The sequence below is a fragment of the Phocoena phocoena genome, chromosome X (genome assembly GCF_963924675.1).
Source record: "Phocoena phocoena chromosome X, mPhoPho1.1, whole genome shotgun sequence".
Taxonomy (NCBI): Eukaryota; Metazoa; Chordata; class Mammalia; order Artiodactyla; family Phocoenidae; genus Phocoena; species Phocoena phocoena.
This window is the reverse complement of record NC_089240.1, coordinates 109166852-109189066: the sequence shown is the minus strand read 5'-3', so window position 1 is coordinate 109189066 and position 22215 is coordinate 109166852. Positions and strand designations below refer to the sequence as shown.

The 22215-nt window shown below is 40.8% G+C and overlaps 1 protein-coding gene across 2 annotated transcripts in view; it reads right to left on the bottom strand.

Moving 5' to 3' along the window:
• OCRL (OCRL inositol polyphosphate-5-phosphatase) overlaps positions 1-22215 on the bottom strand; it is a 55058-nt gene that overhangs the window by 7961 nt on the left and 24882 nt on the right. For both annotated transcript variants that reach the window (XM_065901232.1, XM_065901231.1), the window contains exons 8-18: positions 21981-22142; positions 20678-20779; positions 20038-20152; positions 18812-18928; positions 18520-18707; positions 15683-15794; positions 13955-14064; positions 12295-12430; positions 7679-7789; positions 6880-7045; positions 6375-6610 (exon numbers count right to left, since the gene is read on the bottom strand). In XM_065901232.1, the coding sequence (XP_065757304.1) occupies positions 6375-6610; positions 6880-7045; positions 7679-7789; positions 12295-12430; positions 13955-14064; positions 15683-15794; positions 18520-18707; positions 18812-18928; positions 20038-20152; positions 20678-20779; positions 21981-22142 (1555 nt within the window). The remainder of the gene's footprint in view (positions 1-6374; positions 6611-6879; positions 7046-7678; positions 7790-12294; positions 12431-13954; positions 14065-15682; positions 15795-18519; positions 18708-18811; positions 18929-20037; positions 20153-20677; positions 20780-21980; positions 22143-22215) is intronic.

Genomic DNA, 22215 nt, shown 5'->3' with positions numbered 1-22215 from the left:
TATGTGCCACATGATATGATGAGTAAAACCAGGAGAGTTTTTATATACTAACCTGTCAAACCAAGCCCTCCAAAAGGTTTTCTTCGGGCATTGACTACCTACCAGTGCAAGGCATTGAGCTAAATGTCTTTGAGGGGTAGGGCGGGTATGAAAAGTGAGGCTACAGTGAGGGGAAAGACACGGTCCCTGACTCGGGTTTACAACTGAATTGGGGTAAGGATTCCCAGAATTTATGGCCTGGCACTACTGTAATTCACCAATATGAGTTCTCAATAAATGGTTAAAACAAACAAACAAAAGACCAGGGGTTCAAAGGAAAGAGAGATGGCTTTCAACTGGGGCTGTCAGGGGACTTTTTCACAATGGTGATGTAACCTAACTAGCCCTTGAAAGATTCACAGGAGTTAAAATGGCAGAAATGGGGTGGGGACATTACAAGTGGGACGGGACAGAAATAAACAAAGTTGCAGAGAAGGTAAATCACAAGGTGAGATTAGGGAAGAGTTAGTCATCTGGTTCGTGGGGAGCAGGAGGGTATAATGAGAAAAATAGTAGGAAATAAACCTAAAAAGGTGTGTTGAAGTCAGACTTTGCTGGACCTTGAATGACAGGTAAAGCAATTTGGATCGTATTCAGCAGGCATGGGGGAGCCGCATGCCTAACTTTAAGCAAGGAAGCGATAGGCCCCAAAGCTGTATCACAGAAAGATCAGTCTGACAGCCCTGAAGAGGGAAAAGAGAAGGCTAGAGAAATAGAGGTGAAGGGAATCGTTAAAAGGCTATCGAGGTAGGTCAAGCAGGAGAGAGCAAGCACCTCAACTAATAATGGGAACATAATATTTTTTTAAAAAATGAATGGGGCTTCCCTGGTGGTGCAGTGGTTAAGAATCTGCCTGCCAATGCAGGAGAGACACGGGTTCGAGCCCTGGTCCAGGAAGATCCCACATGCCGCGGAGCAACTAAGCCCTCAACTAAGTTGTGCACCACAACTACTGAGCCTGCACTCTAGAGCCTGCGAGCCACAACTACTGAAGCCTGCATGCCTAGGGCCTATGCTCCGCTGCAAGAGAAGCCACCGCAATGAGAAGCTCGTGCACTGCAATGAAGAGTAGCCCCCTGCTTGCTGCAACTAGAGGAAGCCCACGTGCAGCAACAAAGACCCAACGCAGACAAAAATAAAATAAATACAATTAAAAATAATATAATAAAAAATTATTTTAAAAAATGAATGGATACAAGAGAAAACTCTGAAATCAAAAGGACTTTGATACTGGTGGAGGGGCAGCAGATTTACACTGAGAGTTTATTTCTCTGACTTCAGGCATAAAGTAGGTGTAAATTATATTTATTTCAAGTCTAGGTTCAACTCTGAAAATAGAAACACCACTTAGCTCCCACTAATAAAGAACATTCTCTTAAGGGAGTCCTAAGGTTGCTGCTAATCACTTAGTTCAACTGACTTGCCCACTTTCTGCAAAAGGCTACGTGTTGATCACATTAAAAAAGGGAAAAGCGTTCAGGAGTCCCCAGCGGGGCAACACTGGCATACTACAAATGCACTGCAAATCATTCTTCATCCCAGCATTCACCCTTAGAGGAATTTTCCCAGTAGTAAATGCAGCTAAAATCATGTAAAACGAGTCATTTAGAGGCAGATTCAAATTTAAAAATAAAAAGCAGAAAACTGAATGGATACTGAAGTTCTAGAAAGGATTCATTCATGTGAAATATAAAAAGAAACACAAACCATACACTTAACAGGATAAGAAATGGGTTGTTAGATCAGTAAGACAAAGTAAACACCTACTTGGAGAGATCACTGGGAACAAATTAATCACCAAGTTGTTATTCGTGTTATTTCAAATTTTTGATATTGTTCTCCTAATAGACATGTCCCCAAGCAAATACAGCTGATTCCCCCAACCCTCAACTTTTTTCACCTCTGTATTTACAAGCCAAACCTTTAACTGGTGGGTTCAAGCCTGGCCTCCTCTCTACTAGTCCAGTCTACATGCAAACCAGAATGTTCCTCCAAATATGTCCATTTACAGCCACATACAACTCATTAAAGACTTCCGGTGGATCTAGATGCCCTCTGGCTCCAGTATAAACTCATCTGTTGACTTTAAGACTCTCTATCCCCCGGGACTTCCCTGGTGGTCCAGTGGGTAAGACTCCACACCCCCAATGCAGGGGGCCTAGGTTCGATCCCTGGACAGGGAATTAGATCCCGCCTGCATGCCACAACTAAGAAGCCCACATGCCGCAAGTGAAGATCCCACGTGCCACAACTAAGATCCGGTGCAGCCAAAATAAATAAATAAATAATAAATACTAAAAAAAAAAAAAGAGCAAAAGTGTTAATTTAAAAAGAAAAAAAGGGACTTTCCTGGTGGCGCAGTGGTTAAGAATACACCTGCCAACGCAGGGGACACAGGTTCGATCCCTGGTCCAGGAAGATCCTATATGCCACGGAGCAACTAAGCCCATGTGCCACAACTACAGAGCCTGCGCTCTAAAGCTCACGAGCCACAACTACTGGGCCTGCGCGCCACAACTACTGAAGCCTGCGCACCCTACAGCCCGCACGCCGCAACTACTGAGTCCATGCACCGCGACTACTGAAGCCCACACGCCTAGAGCCCGTGCTCCACAAGAGAAGCCACTGCAGTGAGAAGCCTGTGCACTGCAACGAAGAGTAGCCCCCGGTCACCACAACTAGAGAAAGCCCGTGTGCAGCAATGAAGACCCAATGCAGCCAAAAATAAAATATAATAAAATAAGTTTAAAAAATAACATAAAACTGGGCTTCCCTGGTGGCGCAGTGGTTGAGAGTCTGCCTGCCGATGCAGGGGATACGGGTTCGTGCCCCGGTCCGGGAAGATCCCACATGCCGCGGAGCGGCTGGGCCCGTGAGCCATGGCCGCTGAGCCTGCGCGTCCGGAGCCTGTGCTCCGCAATGGGAGAGGCCACAACAGTGAGAGGCCCATGTACCGCAAAAAAAAAAAAACAACAACAACAAAAAAAAACAAAAACCTAAAACAGAGTAATAACATGTAAATATTAAAAAAAAGACTCTCTATCCACTGCTCCCACCCTACTTAACCAGCTTCACACACCAAAACAGGCTGAATCTGAGACTGATTTTCACAGAGATTAGCTGGTCAATCAATAAGCTTTTACAGCATATAAGGGCTTGAGTAAACAGCACAGGAAAGGAATCTATTGTTGATACAAATTACAAGCTCCACAACTCTCATTCTAAGTGACTTTCCAAAATATTGACTTACTAAACACACTGGACATGAGCCAATAAAGGTAGTTAATGTTTAGATTATCTGTAACCAAACTCCCTACTAACCTCGATTTAGAATTTAGCCGTATTGTGCATACAAGTAAACTTTCTTAAATTATAAGAACCCACATAAACTCCATAATATTTTGCATCCAATGTATAATGAATAAATACTGACGATTATATGCTACTTAATATGCTAATTAATAAACCAGAAAAATCTATCTTAATTCTGGAAAAGAATAAAGATAATTACAAACAGACTCTCCTCTGTTTGCCACCTGTGCTAATCCCAACAGTTCTAGTAGCGGCAAAGTCACTATCAGGAAGAATGAAAAGGACTCATGCCAGTTACTTTATTCTGCATTTGGGGGGAAGAGCATGTGGCACAAGAGTCTTTGTGAAAACAGTACAGGGAGAGTCAACACAGGCACTGAACTCATTTTCGGTTTCACTCAAATTTTAGAGTAAATAATACAAAAAAGGACAACAGGTATCATTATTAATAGTCTTGTCTCACGGGATTTGAAATATCATCTTGGGTCTTGGAACAAGCATGAATAAACAAACCTAAGAAAGCATTTCAGAAGGTCAAAATCAAGCCAAAACACAGTGGGAAGGTATTACAAATGGGGTACAGATAATCTTAGATTCCTTGTTTACCGCCCCACACTAATATGGATAATTTCCTCATCAATGAGATCCAGGAATTTATTAAATGCAACAGGCTGTGAAAAGAATCAGAACCCTAAATCCTACAAAATAAACGCTTTAACAGAATAAATGGTGACCACACACATACAATTTAAGAAGAACTCAGCAATTTTGTAATGAAAAATGATCTGGGTTCTATTTTTTTAAAACTTTGAATCATGTGTGCACAAGAAGAAAAAAGGCTTCCTATAGAGCCATTAACTCCACTAAAGATTTTGACTACTTCCTATTCATGGTCAAATGTGGTTGAATTACTTGATAATATTTTAAATAAAATAAACATTTTTAATGCTGGCTGAGTCTCCTTCTTGTCACTTTAATTAATATGGGACAATTGCAGTAAAGGGTAGTATAATGCGTCTGCCAACTCTGACCAAATAGTTCCAGTTTATAGGAAATAAGGTGGGAGGAGGGAGTACAAAAAGACAGGTTTAAAAATTACCAAGAGGAAACAATCAGACAAATTTAAGAAATGTCAGACCCCTGACTGGACAATTGCCCTGGACTCTTAAAAGGCAAAGTCATTAAAGAAAAATGGAAAGAACTGTTCTACTCTAAAAGAGACTGCAGAGACCTCACCAAATGTACTGCATGAACCCAGATCGGATCTTGGCTTTACAAAAGCTATGAAAGAAATTATTGGGACAACTGGAGAAATCTGAATACCGAGTAGCTAGTTTTCTTAGGTGTCATAATGGCACTGTGCGGATATAGAAGTTGTTCTTTTTCTTAAGAGAGGCAGGCCAAAGTATTCACTGGTGAAGTGACACATCACCACTTAATTTCAAATGGTATAGCAAAAAAGAAAAGTATATGTCAGTATATGTGTATAAGGCATGTGGGTGTTGTTCACTGTACTGTTCTTTCAATTCTTCTGCACATTTGCCATTTTCATAATAAAAGTTGGGAAAAAGAAAGCTGGGAAATGGTGTCTGGGATGGAGGCAAGGGGTAGGGAAAAGAAAGGGAGACTACTTCATTTAGAACATATTCTAAAAGGTGAAATAATACATTCAAAAGATAGGAATATGGTGGTAGAAGAAAAATTAAGTATCATGAAAAATAACAGAATGTCAGGATATGAATTTCTGAAAAACAAATGGTTGTCTCTCAACCAGGGCTAATACACTCAGTCATGAGGGCTCTAGGGAAACAAGCATAATTCCAAGAAAGAATGCTGGGACTGAACTCAAGGGTTTTAATCTGCCATCTGAGTCATCGCTAAAACAATTCCATGGCAACAGAACAGATCACACTCTGACAAGCCAGCAGCCTGCCCGCCGGTCTAGCCCTCCCCGCTAGATGATACAATCACTGCTTCGGCTAGGCCAAAAGGATCAATGTGAATACTAATGGTAATGATAACATAGGGCTGTCACGCCATCTAATTTTCTTTGGTAAAAGACCAAGAGTATACTTTCATAGCCCAAAGAGGTCTGCACACAAATCCAACAATATTTTCACTTAGAAGAAAGGTTCTTAACAGAATGAACTTGTTACTAAATTAATTTTCGTTCCTGAAGATAATAAGCATTTCCTCCATAAGGACATTGATATTACAGCTTGGTGTCGGAGAAGAGAAATCCTCCTCCTTTCTTTTCTTGAGTGAGTCACATTAAACTTGTATCAAACTTCAGTGCATATTATAATCATCCAGGATGCTGATAAAATGCAGATCTCCAGGTCTTGCACCCTGAGATTCTGATTCCGTTGCCAGAGGTGAGCGGGGGGAGGTGCCTGCACTTGTGTAAGGACCCCTGGGGGTTCTGAGGCAGGTACTCTGAGGTTCACTTATGGCCTGGGCTCCAACAAGCAGCTGAGTCTGACTTGGATTAGATATGATGATATAGTGAGGGGCTCTGGACTGGAAGTCAGAAAATCTGGGCGACAGATTTGTCACTAATTTATTCCACTTTGGGCAAGTTATTATCTCTGTGCCTCAGTTTTCTCATATATTTAATGAGGATAATACCACACCCCCCCACCCCGTTACTGGACCTCACATACATGCTAATTTATACAAAAATGACTTGAAAGTATGAAGAGCATAACAAGTAAGCATATCTTTAAATCTCAAAGTTATAAATCTTTGAGAAGGGAGGCTTTAATCTAATTCAGTGAACTTCGTATTATCTCATATTCCTGACAAGAGCCAATTACATATTACCTTCTCCTCTTTCCTTTTAGGCTTAATCCAATGAAAGGCGTGTTAAAGTGACATTCTTATTCTTATTTATCACTTGCCATCCACCCCCCACTTCCCCTGCCAGCCCTGACAAAAGAGGAAGCACAGAGAGAAGGAGGACATCAGTTAAGCACTGCGAAAATTCTATCTAAAGGAGATGCATGTCTTAGGATGCCTCTTACCAAGTCTATGAGTTTGGTAACAGGAACTTCTCGGATTGGTCTTTTCATTCGGCACAAAGCCTCTAAGGATGTACCAAAACAACTTGGGAAGTAATTTCCACTGATGGTCAAGAAGTAATCTTTGCCTCGATCCAGGTGAAGGACAAGAATATCTTCAATCTTATCTTCCCCTGAGTTCAGGATGGTCACAGAGTCTTTGCTGACATACACATCAAGGGAAATGTCCACAGTCTCATCTGAAATGTAAGAGATGGTACATGATAACAGAAACTTCCAGTGGAAAAGCAAAAAGGGGATGAGAACCAACAGAAGAAGTGCCCTCTAAAAAAATCATTAAGTGATAAAGGAGAGATGGGACACACGAAAGAGGGAGGAGCCCCAATACAACGACAGTGGAGGTGAGAGACATATGGTTAGAAAACAAGAAGTTAATCAAAGGGAGGGGATGGCAGTCATGAGGGGATGGTACATCGCGAGCAGAGACAATGGTAAAGGGAAAACTCACTTGGCTCCAAGTAGCCCTCACAAGGTTCAGCCCGAAGCCATGGCTTGCAGTACTGGCTGTCATTAAGCTTAGGGATGAAAGAAAAATGGCAGGGAACCTGTCCATTGTTGCTGATCTGGAACTTCTCCTTTTGTAGTTGCCGAAACTTCACATTCTCAAACACAAACTGGGGAATAACAGACAGACACAAACATGCATCACTAGTAGGGGAAGAAAGTCAGTTGGATTATTCCATAGAGAATATGAATAAAGAATGAGGTCATTATTAACCACTATTAACTGCTGGATGCACTCGCCAAGCGAGCCAGCTACCCACTGTCCCCTCTCACAACAGCAGAGGAGGAGCCAGGCAGCTCTTGCTACTTCTCTAGGCTACTCTGATTGTTCCTGGGATCCTAAGAGTATAACCCCACCTGGGGTCAGGGCATGCATCCCATGACCAGGTCCTGGTTCCTGAGATATGAATTGGCCAGCAACTCTGAAATATTAAATAAGAGCAGCTGACATCTGAGGGCTTACTTTGTGCCCGGCGCTGTTTTAAGGGCTTTGCACGTATTAACTCGGGTAATCCTCACAACCTCCTCTATACCCAAAAAAGGAAACTGTGGCTCTGAGAGGGTAAGACGCTCGCCCCCGGCCACACGTCTACTAGATGGCAGTGCTGGGACCAAAGTGGAGGCAGTCTGCCTTCAGCTCACACAGTCTTCATGACTTTGCAGTGTTGCCTTCTCCTAGTTACATGGTTTCCCCTGTGCGACCACGATGGGCAGCAGATGGGCAGCCGTGTGTGCTTCCTCACCTCCCTCCGGCTGAGTTCTAAGGAAGGAAGGAAGTCATTTTCCATTCTGTCCATGATGCGTACAATATCTTCAAACACTTTCCGGTACCTCCGTTCATCCACAACCTTCACCTGAAAGAAAATGAACCCTCTTTTCAGTCTTACATGCGTGTAGCTCATCTTCCTTTAAGATTACCTAACAGTTTAAAACCGGTCATTATAGCAACCATTTCAAATAAACTGTGGTGCAAACAACATCCTCAAACACTTTCTGAAATCTCGCTCCATCCACAACTTTTACCTGAGAAAAACAGACAGATCCTTATTTTAGTCTTATGTACTCTCAACTTATATATCTCTAAGAGTCTAACGATCTTTAAAAAGGCCACTAAAACAAACATAAATTATGGGATCACACACCGTAAGGTAAAGGTAAGGTTAATTGGTTAACTTCTTGGAAAAGTTAAACCTCTGTGCTACGAAGCTTGGCAATAATAAATATTTGGGAAGAATATTTTCTTGCTCCATTGTTAAGTAATTTGGTGGTGGAGAAAATGTGACGATTGTGCTAAAACTTATTTCCTGCACTATACAAACTGATAGTGTCAAAACATACCTATCACATTTTCTAATAATGATCATAAAGTGCTAAAACAGCAGAAAAAATGACTAAAGCATTTAACTCTATTAGCTGTTATGCACAATGCCAAGAATCATAATACTAATATAATATCAATGCTCAGATTATATGATGATAAAAGTATGTTAGTAAATAGACCCTATGGCCATTTTAGAAAACGGCCGATACAAAATGTCCCAGATCAGAGTAAAAGCATGACGATAAACAAATCATCTTGCCTAATAGATCGAAAAAACTCCCATCTGACACAGCACTTTCGGCTTCCCGACACAGCTGTGCTTTTTTTTTTACTATTAAAACTTTATACAAATCGATGCCCAAAACAAACATAATTAACATACCATTTTCACTTATTAAGGCCCCAGTTTCTTTTTAGAATAGAAAACTTCACAAACTCAATTTTTAAAGAAAGACTGATGTATGCAGTAGAGGCTGTAAAGAAAGTGTTGAAAATAAGAACATCAAAGCTGAGTCTCAAAGACTGTGGAGGTTTTTACATATCTGAACCATAATGATTAGAGAACTTAGGAGTAAGCAATCACTAGCGTCACCAGGGTGCCTACTACAGTGTTACATTAAGAGGAATTTTATACTTTTTAAATTCTTTTTCAACATTTTGCAACTTTAAAAAATATTTATTTATTTATTTTGGCCGTACCACACAGCATGTGGGATCTTAGTTCCCCGACCAGGGATCGAACCCACGCCCCTGCATTGGAGGCGTGGCCTATTAACCACTGGACCACCAGGTAAGTCCCTTTGCAACTTTTTATTTCAAAAAGTATTTTACATATGTCATCTTATTTTCACAACAACCTGTGAGGCTACCAAAGCAAGGATTATTCTCACAGTTGAGAATATCAAGGTACAAAAAGATCAACTAAGTTGCTCACTGCCACAGTTAATAGCAGAGGTGATATCTGGACCTCTAGCATAAGACCCTTTCCAAAGTACTGGATGTGTGACAGGACCAACTTGGGTATGTCTTTTTTTTGAGGCGGGGGTAGGTCTTAAAAACACAAATGCCTCAGCTCACTGATAGCAATCTCCAGGGGGCGGGGTCCACGCTTTTGAAGCTCTTTAGGCAATTCCGATGTCCACCAAAGTCTAAGAACCAATGCAACAGATCCCATTACCAAGTGCAGGGCTGGGAACACCATCTCAGCTTAATCTCAGCCAGCCCACAGCAAGTCTTCTGAAATTAATTGGCCCCTGAGTACTTGGTCCCTTTGTTAACAGTCACTGATGTGAATGGTGGTAAGAAATACAATGTGGTTCTTAAAGCCTCTAATCATAGTGTGCCCAAGAGTCCAAAGTATGGGGTGGTTACCCAATAAAATCAAAGCTCTTCTCAGTGGGTTATCATGATCATAACCCTTAATGCTCAGTAAGGATAATGAAGGGGAAAATGTTACCACAGAATGTCACCACTTGATACATCCACTTTAGAAAAGGAAATTACCAATAAAATTAGGAATTAAGAAATATGTACAATGAGCTAGATCTTTATGTAATAACACGGATAGCTCTCCAAGATACACCACTGAATTTAAAAAAAAGTTGCAGACCAACACATACAGTATGAGACCATTTATGATATATACACACCAACAAACAAAACACCACCATATTGTGTATGGGTAAACAGAAAAGGTCTAGAACTGTGCTATCCAATATTATAGCCAGTAGCCACATAAGGACATTTAAATTTAAATTACTTCAAATTAAATAAAATTGGAAGTTCATTTCTCTCAGTCACACTTCAAGTGATCAATAGCTGCCTGCAGGTAACAGCTACTGGATGGGACAGGGCAGATCTAGAACATTTCCATCATCACAGAGAATCTATTGGACAGTGCTGGTCTAGAAAGAAACAAATTCATAAGGGTAGTTGGCCGGGCTAGGGAGTGGGGTTTAGCGCAAAAGTGGGAGTGGGGGATAGAAGAGGCACTGAAGACCTTCAGCCTTATCTGTGAATTTTGCTTACTTCTATTTTTATTTTAAAGAGAAAACACATTTTAATTCCTGTGTGATTTAAAAAGTATTAAAAACTAGAAAGGTAGACTTTTATTAAAGATACACAAAAATACACAGAAAGCATGGAAAAATTGTAAATATCCTGCTGGGAGCTCTGAATTAATATGTATGGAGTATTACAAATATTCTGAGGTTCTGAAAAGAAATACAAACAGAAAATCTAAGCATAGCTGATGAAACCAAAAAGGTTAGTGTCTGGGGGAAAGACATCCTTTTAAAAATGGATTAAGAGAACTCAAATGAAGAAAACAGGGCAGTCCACAAGCACAAGCTAGAAATTAGGTGGGTTAAAAGTAGTATCTGGGCTTCCCTGGTGGCGCAGTGGTTGAGAGTCCACCTGCCGATGCAGGGGACATGGGTTCGTGCCCTGGTCCGGGAAGATCCCACATGCTGCGGAGCGGCTGGGCCCGTGAGCCATGACCGCTGAGCCTGCGCGTCCGGAGCCTGTGCTCCGCAACGGGAGAGGCCGCAGCGGTGAGAGGCCCGCGTACTGCAAAAAAAAAAAAAAGAAAGAAAGAAAGAAAAAAAAGAAAAAAGTAGTATCTGAAGGTATATCTAGTCAGTAAGTTCTCTGGAACTCTGCAGGCATTGTGGGGGTAGGAGAAAGAACATCTATAATTTTGGGAATTAAACAGGCTTAAGAGACTTGAATCTCAGCTCTCCTTCTAACTGCATGCTCTTAAAGAAGTTTATTTAAACTCACTGGTTCTCCACTTGCTCATCTGTTAAATGAGAAATATTTAACTCAAAGCACTGCTGTGAGGAGTAAATGAGATGGGTGTAAATTGCCTAGTACAGTCTCTGGCACGTACTAGCTGCTTTTTGAGGAACACATACTATTATTATTCATTATTATTTTAAAATTTCAAAGTGGATAAAGTCAAGTCATGATTGCCTCAATAAAATTTAGAATCTATTCTAAGATGAAGAACAAATTTTGTACATAAAGGAAATGCCCCAAAGTCATTCCCCTTTAAGACAGGAGCAGGATAAGACATATTGGTGAGAACCTATCTCAGAAGCCAAAATAATCAACATACACCCAGAGGAAAGAAATCTACCCTACTGTGCTCTTCGCATGTCTTACCTCATTAATCCTCTTAAGTAGGTACCATTGTTATTCCCATTTTATAGAGGAGGAAACTGAGGCAGAGGGATGTTACATAAATTTTCCATTGTTATAGTTAGAAAGTGGTTGAGCTGGGAGGCAAATTTAAGCAGTCTAGCTATAACGTCCATTCTATCAAGCACTGCCCAATATAGATTCTGCCAGATTACATGACTGTAGGTCTGGAAAAACTGCAAGAAATAATCTAAATGTACTAGCTGTAATAAAGTAAGTCAACAAGATCCCAAGATATAACTTGCATACTAATAACACACAGCTAGAAAACCAAAACTTTACTCACAACAGAGACAAAAAATTAAACAACTAGCCATTAATCCAGCCCAGGATGCAACAGAGTTAAAGAGAAATTTCAAACCTGTGCTCCTGGATGGGAAGACTTCACTATCTTAGTTAGTAAAACTAACAATATGCCTCTTAACATTATATACAGATTATGTTGTATTCTGACCGGTCTGTGCCTTTGTTCCTGCTGTCCCCAGCCCTCTACCTGGAACCTCTCTCCTGGTGCTTCCACTCCTTACTATTTTATCTGATGAGGACCTACTCATCCTTTAAAACCTAGCTTTGAACTCTTCTTTATGTATAATGACTTTAGGAGGTGAAGGATGCTACCCAGCCATTATGCAGCATGAGAAACATCTGTGTCACTAAAAGGCCATGTGGACAGCATTTAGGAGGGTCAAGGGCACTAACTTCTCAATGCTGCAAATGATTATTTGGTTATGAAAACATTTATGGCTCACTGAATTACTGATCCGTTCTGAGTCTAAATAACGCTCTAAGAATAGATACTTAACACACAAACAACTGCATGAACAAACAAGTGTTTACCCCAATGTGGAAGAGGGCGCTAACAGGCTTGTGGTCACTGGTTTTCAGTTCCATGTGACTCCGGTAATGAAGCTGATTAACGTTAATTCCTCTCCAGAGAATTCGGTCACACCAGGCTGGAACCCGACATTTCCCACTGCAAAAAAAATAAGGAATTAGAATAACATACCACACAAGAACGGAATACCTACCACACTGGTTCAGACCTGAGTTAGGCCCTCTTGTTATCTGCTTCTCCTTCCCTAACGACTCCAGCTATTATCTTCCCTACTATATTGCAAGCTTTGTGAAGGGACTGTGTCTGCTTGTTTGTCACTGCATTCTCAGCCCCCAGCACAGTATCTGATGTAAAGTAGGTGCTCAATGAATAGTTATCTAATGAATGAATAAACGGTGCTCCTAAGATTAGGATTATATCTTCAATAACGTCGCCCCAGGGGAAAACAGAATAGCACCTTCTTAAAATACCCTCAGAAGGACAGGATTATATTCAGAACACTTCCTCTTCATTTGCTCTATCAACAGCAATGATGCTTCACAACAGATAGACAACTAATAAAATCTAAAAATCCAATCCTATATTCCTAGACTGGGCTTAATCACTGGAGATGGGTAATAGTAGAGATTTCTTTAAACCTGTACTTTTATGGATAAGTCGAGCTTCTTCTAATAAAGATGAACTAACACCTAAGCATGCAAGTCTGAACAAATAACAGCCCATAAGAATACCAAGGGGAGGGAAAAAGCCTATTCATCATTCTATTAAAATAAGCAACACCTGTACACCTGATCCAGACGGTGACACAAATAAAGTTCTTATCAGTAGCTCTTCAGTTGACTCTCAAGTCAGGTGAGTGGAATAAACAAGGCAATGTGCACAAGATCTGTCAGAGTCACTTTTCACTTGCTGAGCAGCTCCCTCGGAGGATGGGACAGGCTCCTCCCCACCCCACCCTGGCGCTCTCTGAGTCTAAAGAAGCTGACTATGCCCAGGCATTCTTTTCTTCTTTCAAACTTCTGGGCTCAGCCAGGTAGGAAACCATAGGAAACGAAGAAATAGTAGGTAGAAGACAAACAGTCACCAGGCACATACTGACAGGGGCACTTTACTAGGGGTGATTGAGAAATCAACAGGCCCCCTAGACAGTGATTCTCAGCTTTCTCCAGCAGTCGTGGAGGTCAGGCCCAGGCACTGGTATTTTTAAAAGTCCGGCAAAAGAGTCTAATGTGAACTCAGGATCGAGAACCACTGTGCTGGAAGAACCTTTCATGGCTCTTTGTTTTCACCTCTGGTATCCTGAGTTAAAGAGTTGAAAAAGAGTTTGGGAAAAGAGCCAGAACAGGGCAACAGGTAAGGAAATAGGGGTAAGATCAGAAGGGCAAAAATCTAAGAAGCAAGTCTGCTGAGGTGAGAGAAATAAGGCATCACAGGCAGCTCGTAAAACTTCAACAGCCTGACAGAGCAGTTCACACTCTCCTAAGGCGAGCTCACCTGTGAGCACACACAAATTGAAACCTCTTCTGTAATAGCACTGAGCCATTAGGTTTTTCTAACTGTTTCTGGCAAGAACTAAAAATTTCCCAGCCCCTCATCAATTCAGAGAGACAGAAATAAGATCAGGGCTTAACCTATTCCATGAGGAGGTTCTTGTTTTTTTACCTGGAATCCCATCGGTCTGTTTTAGAATCATACTTATACGTGGGGATAAACTTGATTTCCCCTTCCATGAAGTCAGCAAAAGCTTTTTTCTGTGTGCGCTGAATATTTAGCTAGAGATAGAAAAACGTATCATATAAGCAGGGTAACACCATCTTAACAGAAGTGATAATTGGGTTGATCAGCCATTTCTAAGTATCTAAGTTCCGTATCTTTTGCAACTGTCGGGGCACATACATAAAATTTCTGTGCCTTATGAATTAAATTTTGACATTCCAACAGCACCTAAGCTCACCCACAGACAGGATGCTCATATGAGCATGTCACTAATTTTTTATTGCTAATGGTGGTCAGGGTAAAATGGAAAAATGAAACCTGAATAATCATAAGTTCCCTGATGTTAGCACAGATTTTTTAAAATTTATTAAAGTATAGTTGATTTACAATGTTGTGTTAATTTCTGCTGTACAGCAAAGTGACTCAATTATACATATCTATATATTCTTTTCCATTATGGCTTATCACAGGATACTGAATAGAGTTCTCTGTGCTATACAGTAGGACCTTGTTGTTTATCCATCCTATATATATAATAGTTTGGGCACAGTTTTAATTTTTTAAAAAAGCACACAAATTTTGATTGGATAATTCCAAAAGCCAAATTCAGTGAATAGTTATATTGGGTTGGCCAGAAAGTTCATTCAGGTTTTTCTGTAACAGCTTGTGGAAAACCCGAACGAACTTTTCGGCCAAGCCAATAGATTGTTTTGAAAGTTACCCTCACTCAAATATTTTACCAGAATTACATAAGATTCAGAACTTATTCCAATTGTACCCCCTTTGGAGGCAGGACAGAGGAAGAAATGCAAAGTTAGCCAGCCAACCTCAATGTGAAGGTAGACACAGCCAAGAAAGGCTCACTGTAAAAACCATTCTGCTGCAAAACACCGGAATTTTGACTATGACTGAAGGTCAAAAGTCTCACGTTAGGATTTAAAGACATTCAAATCAAGTTGAAACATTTTCTTTCCTCAATAAGAAGCATTCACTTTTAGCAGCCAGAATCCATATGCTAAAGTAAAAATTCAAGTCCTGTGCCAGGCTCCAAGGCAAATTTACAGAAAACTAGGTTCCTCAATATCGTTTTATATAAATGTTACCATATCAGTGCTTCTCACACAGGTTTTAACATCTATAAACTTAGCAAGCCCCAACTTCTCAATCAGTTCCCATTAGACCACAGTCTGCTATTTTTCCCAAACTTCTCTTCTGTGCCTCCCAATCCCCTCACAGGGCCTCCCTCTTACCTCCAAGCTGTTGCTGAGCCTGCCAAGTAATCATAGAGCAGCTTTCCCTGTTTCATCTGCCAAACCACATCAACATAGCTGAAGGCCCACTTCCTCCAGGAAGTGTTCTCCAATTAACCCCACCCATTCTCCAACTCATTTATACAAATCTCTGAAATCCCTTCTTGATAAAGACTTAATGAATAAATGTTATATTGACTTTTTATCACTAACGTTATCTCTTCTCCTCCCATCCAAGCACTTAATAAAAGCACTACAAACCTTGTGTGTACCCACTGCATCACTAGTCACAATGTTTTCCCCAGACAGTGAGACCTTTCCATCTACTTCTAGAGTAAGACACAACTCCCATGGGTCTAACTCATAAACCTAACAATTTTATCTGCTGTCTAGGAAAGTACCTTTTAAAATAAAATTTTATTACCTGGTCCAATTTCAAGAGTCTCTGAAGGTCATTCTTATTAATAAGACTCTTCACTTCATTGGCATCAGGCATGCAAAGTCTGTAGTTCAAATCTCCCAACCAGATGACAACACTGAGGATAAAGAAATACATGAACAGAAATAGCAGCAATGAGCATAAAAATCAATCAGAGGAGAATGGAGAGAAGGAAAATGGGGAGATTATTGATAAGCATTCATTTATCACTATCTGACTAGGGGTTTAAGATATAACTATCCTTTGGGGGCGAGTACTATCAACACCTGAGAGGGGTGAGGGATTACAAAATAGGCAGGAGGACGGGCCTGCACGCATGAGGAACAAAGACAGGGAAATACGGTGTATGTGTGGGACTCAGAAACCAAGGAGTTAACTCCTTGAGAGAAGCATGTAGTTTATTTGCTGGACTAGCTTCAAAATTTCACCTGGCTACTTGCCAGGTCTCTAGGGGAAGAGAATCTGAACTGTTTTCTGCCTCTCTGAGCCCTGATGTTCTGCAGGCTCTCCACTAGGGTCTGCATGGTCTGAATGACAGCTCTCTTGGGCAGGGCCCACTAGCAAATGTAGGTCCAGGGCTTTCTGCTGCAGCCAGTCTGTCTACCCCTGCCCCAGAACCGCAGTCCAAGTCCCAGGCAGGAAGGAGAATGGCAGGCCACAGGAGCCTCAGGCTCCCAATCACAGCAACAGACCCCCAGGTGTGCTGAGAGCCGCCCAGGGGAGACCCTGAAATTCCCACACCAAAATGGGTTCTCTTGTGAGCTATCTCAAGTTCCAAATGGATCTCTTTGCCAATCTTTAAGGTCCCGGGTAAATAAATTTATGGAATTTCGGGGCAATTTTATGATTACTGATGTCAAGGCCTTGTTTTACCACTGTGAAACAGAATTCTATATGATCCTAATTGTTGAGACAATATGGAAAGAGGCCAACATCACTACCTTTCCCTACTCTTTCCTCAATTACCCCACTCTCTACTGATCCTAATACCCCCAAATTGTCTTTTGTTTTCCTACTAATTCACATCTCAAACCACTATTCCAAATCTCATCACCCTCTCAGAATTTCAATTACTACTATTCATTTCCCTACAACTAACCATTTTCTACTAACAATCCATTCCTCAACTGATTTTTGTTTCTATCCTTATTAAGTCCCATTCTTCACTAACCTTTCACATTATCCATTGGTGTCTTTAAATCTCCACAGCCCCTTTTCTTAATGATTCACAGCCAGTAAAAAGAATAATGTAGATCTATATTTACTGGCTTGGAAAGAGATTCACAATAAATAGGATAATACAGTCCTATATAATGAGTATGTGTGTGTTTGTGTGTGCATAGAGAAAAGTCTACAACAGCACTATTCAGAACAGACAGGGACTTTCCTGGTGGGGCAGTGGTTAAGAATCTGCCTGCCAATGGAGGGGACTCGGGTTCGATCCCTGGTCCGGGAAGATCCCACATGCCGCGGAGCAACTAAGCCTGTGCGCCACAACTACTGAGCCTGCGCTCTAGAGCCTGCAAGTCACAACTACTGAGCCCACGTGCCACAACTACTGAAGCCTGTGTGCCTAAAGCCCATGTTCTGCAACAAGAGAAGCCACCGCAATGAGAAGCCTGTGCACCACAATGAAGAGTAGCTTCTGCTCGCCGCAACTAGAGAAAGCCTGTACGCAGCAACGAAGACCCAACACAGCTAAAAATAAAACTAAATTAAATAATTAATTAAAAAAAAAACAAGACATAGGACGCACATAAGAAATGTAATTTTCAATTGTCTAGTAGCTGAATATAAAAAGTAAAAGAAACAAATGAAAATAACTTTAACAACAAATTCCAGGGCTTCCCTGGTGGCACAGTGGTTTAGAATCCACCTGCCAATGAAGGGGACACGGGTTCAAGCCCTGGTCCAGGAAGATCCCACATGCTGCAGAGCAACTAAGCCCGTGTGTCACAACTACTGAGCCTGCGCTCTAGAGCCTGTGAACCACAACTACTGAGCCCGTGTGCCACAACTACTGAGGCTCGCACGCCTAGAGCCCGTGCCCCGCAACAAGAGAAGCCACCACAATGAGAAGCCCATGTGCCGCAACGAAGAGTAGCCCCCGCTCGTCGCAACTAGAGAAAGCCCGTGCACAGCAACGAAGACCCAAATCAGCCAAAAATAAATTAAAAAAAACAAAACAAAAAAACCCCAATGCCTTCTTTAAAAAAAACCCAAATCCCATTTAACTCAATATATGCAAACTTTTGTTATTTCAACATGTAATCAATACTTAAAAAGTTGAGATATTTTACATTTTTTCCCTACTAAATTCAGTGTATATGCTCACAGCACATCTCAATTTGGACTAGCTACTTTCAAGTGCCCAACAGCCACCTATGGCTACTGGCTGTCATAATGGACAGCACAGATCTGGAAGGATACACACTGAATTGTCCACAGTGTTTTTCTTCGGAAGGAGGGACTGGCTGGGGAGAGCAGAGGTAAGAAATGAGGGATTTTTAACTTTTACCTTTTATTACATTGACAATGAACATTTCTATTTTATAATAAAAAATAATAAAAACTGATGTCAATTGACAGACCCCCCTCTACCATTACTCTAGATGCCCACTAACAGAACTAACCTTTCCTCTGAGAGCAAATCTAATTCCTCTGACTCAATGCATCTGCTATTCCTCACACCCGCCCCCTTCTTCCTGACCCCAATCCCTAAACAATAATCTCTTCACTCTTCACATTTCTATAGCTTCTCACCACGTTCAGTCTCTTCTCACCTCCACTATTCAAAGGCTAAGGAAGACTTAACCACTCACTCATGTTTCATGATGTTCAGCTGTGGGAGGGTCTGATTTGGGACCACAAAACTCATTCGTGCGCAGATGTCCTTATAATCCTGATTCCTTCTCTCAAAGTCCTCCACGTGGGCAGCCAAGTGGGAATTGACAACGCAAAAGGTAGTGTTGTGAAATACAAATCTCACAGCTACCCCACCTTTGTTTCCCTGTTAGCAAGAGTAATTATCCACAGTTAGTACAAAGATGCAACTAGCACCTGAACTTCACATGGACATAAATCATAATTGAGCTCATTTCCAAAGTAACTCACCATCTTCCCCATGATTCCAGTCCCAACTGTTTCTGTAGCAACATCACGGATATATCGCCACTGGTCCTTTCTGGCAAATATCAGGAGCATCATCCCAACCAGGCGGACCAGCTGAACCTATGAGTCGCAGGGAGTTAGAAGAGCTTCATGTTAATACCACTCTTTGCCACATATCGAATTCCCACAACTAATTTTCCACCAAGAAGATATAACCATGCCCTGATCTGAATCCAAATCCTCTGATTTCCCAGTGGGCCTCATAAAGAGAAAACAAAATTTCTCTGGGAAAGCTTTAATCTGGCTCTGACCAGTAGGAGTTAAAAGTCTTTGGAGACAACGAGTACACTCAGCTCTAGATTCATTATTTTAATCACTTTTTAGCCTACCGTGAGTAGGCAGCATTAAAAATTCGAATAATAATGACAAAGCCTCTAGCCCAGCTTGTTTCTTTTGCCTCTTCTTCCTAGTTTCTGATTTACAATTTCCTAAGAAATTAAAATGTATAACAATCCTTTTTACTTTTAAGTCTGTGAACTAGAAATATGTCTGAAATGTGTATTAGTCTATATGAGAGGAATAACATCTTCAGGAGTCTTATCACCTATATCAGCTGTTAGAAGATGCAGATGAAAATTACTTAGACAAATGACTCCTTTTAAAGGGCTTGGTATGGTAGCCCCATAATTAAAATAACTCTTCTGGTAGCCTCTACCACGTGCCTTCTAGAGACCAACAAATTGGGCCACCTTGCTAAAGTCAACTCTATTCTTGACTTGCAACCAAGTTTCGAGCTCATTGAAACTCCACAACACTCCTGTTCTTGCTCCAATTCCAAAGCTTGCCCTATGCACCCACATGCTTCAAACTGCTTTTCTGTAAAGCATCCAGTTCTGACCATGTCAGCGAACAATTTCAATCTTAAACTCTCATTGCAAAAATCACTTATCTTATGTGTCATTATTTGAGGTAATTACTGCTATGAGGACAATAAAATTCTTCTTTTCTCCTAAAAACTACCTAAGCAATGAAACTATAAGATCGGGAAACTTAGGGAATTTTTTTTCTAGGAAATAGGAATAAAAAGGATTAGTCTGCCCTATTCCAGTATTACACATGGGGAAGAATTCAATTAAACCACTCTTTTGGAACAAGCTATAGATAACAGAGTAACTTCTAGTGAGTTCTATTTAGCTGTATACTAAAAAAGATAATTCAATGCGGCTTACTTTCTTATACTTGGCTTTGGAATGCAAACCCCTCTCCACAGCCAAGGACCACTCTTGTTCCTTCACAGATTCAAAGTAGAAAAAGGCTTCTGTGCTCAAGTCCAGCTCTTGGAATCTGAGAAAACAAGAGGATGTCGGATCTACACACATCCCATAATTATCTCTGACTACCTCCTGTCCCATTTTCTGAGACATTAGATGAAACAATGTGGAAAAGATAAATTTTAGAGAACTGCTCTATTGACTCAGGTGATCAGTAAGGACAAGTAGTTTTCTTTTCAAAAGACTCCCCGTCACAGGTATATGCACAGGCTATGCAAAACACAAACAAAAAAACCTCCATAAGGGATAACAGTAGAGCTTTGCTTATATATCCTAGAAATAGTCACTGTTAGAATTAACCTCAAATCTCAGTTTCTATGAAGTATATAGTTTTCTATGGGTTTTGAGAGGATTAGATGCTTCCTTACACCAATTTAGGTATCTTTTCCTTTATGATCTCACAAATTTGACCCACAAGTTAACTCTCACATATAGTCTACAGTAGGTTTTTACAAATGGTGGGGGAAAAAAAAGCAAAATGTCACATAAACTAACACCAAACATACAGCCAAAATGAAATTCCAGACGCGCATTTTACCCGATGCAGTAGATATCAGGAGGATTCGGATCACAGTTCAGCCAAGGTTCTAGCCCACTATCTGGAGACTGGCCATTCACGTTCCATGTTCCAACAAAGAATCTAATACATGATACCAAAAAATAATTGAAAAACAAAGGTCAAGTGTGGATGGTCACAATAAGCAACATAATTTCTCAAACTGTTTTGCCACACACACACACCAAACCCTCTTGCCTGTAGGAGACAAAGGCAGTGGGCTTATTCTCTCCAAATTTTACATCAGGTAAACCTACAGAAAGGAACCAAGTCTCTATTTAAAAGACACAAATTTAATTGCTCTACCATATTTCCATTCTATTACATTCCATCCAAACTCATATCTGAAGGGAGAGCTTGTGGATGGGAAAGAGGTATCTTCATGCTATAAGGATGTCTAACATGGATAACTATTCCGTAAGGAGTTGTAGTTAAATCCAAAAACTCACTTCCCGAAGGATTACAAGGACATCTGTGTAGGAAATTCTGTTGAGACAGATATAGTATTAAGGGGGAAAGCAGAAGGGAAAACTCATGACTGTCTTAACTGTTTACATACAAATATAAGCATCACGGGAAATCTGAAGATCTGGAGGTTTCAGCATAGGGATATAGTCATGACTGAATTAGAATAAATGAGGCATAATGGGATAGCAGATGGGACTGGAATCTTGGACTAAAAGGGTACATGCTGTTCGAAAATAACAAAGAAAAGCATTGCTGCTTTGAACATCGGGATACACGACACACACCACACGTAGTGAGTCCAGAAAAGAGGATATCACCAAGATGAAATGAAAAATATAATAGAGGAAAGAATCGAAGATAGACCTCCCAATCAAGATGCTTGGGTGAAACTTCCTTCAGTTAACTTCCCAAAGTAGGTAAATTAAAGTCTAGTGGTAATGGCGGACTTAATTTTCCAATATTGGCAAGAAGAAATTCAGCAGGTCAGATAGATAAACACACTTGCTTATGGAATGTACTAGGAGACAATTCTCTAGTACTTGTGAGCTTGACTTGGTTCTCTAAGAGTGGATAGAAAGGTTAGTAGAGGTGGTATCACTAGTAATTAGAAAATCCAAGGGAAACTGTAGCACTTGCATTATTTTGGATATGTATGTTATTGACCAGCATAAAGACAGGGGCTTGAATCAGCTCACCATTCTTTTCTTTATGCTTTTATTCCGAATTAAGCTAATTAAACTAATACCTTAAATACCCAAAGACCATTTTTTCCTATATGTACTAACGTTTAGCCTCAGTAAGTAGAAGAGAGACTAACCTGAAAGTCTGAATGTTGACATATTCTTTCTCTCGCTTTGCCAGGATGTGTTTGATGAGACCCTCCCGCTGCCCAGACTGGGTGTTTGGTACAAAGAGCTTCCGCATGGTATTGGTCACTTTGGGCTGTTCCTTGTTAGAAGCTTCCTTTTCACGTGGAAGCCTAGCAAATAAATGAGGAATTCAAAACTGAAATTGCCTTAAACAATTCCCATGTGTGTCTCACACGTGGGAAA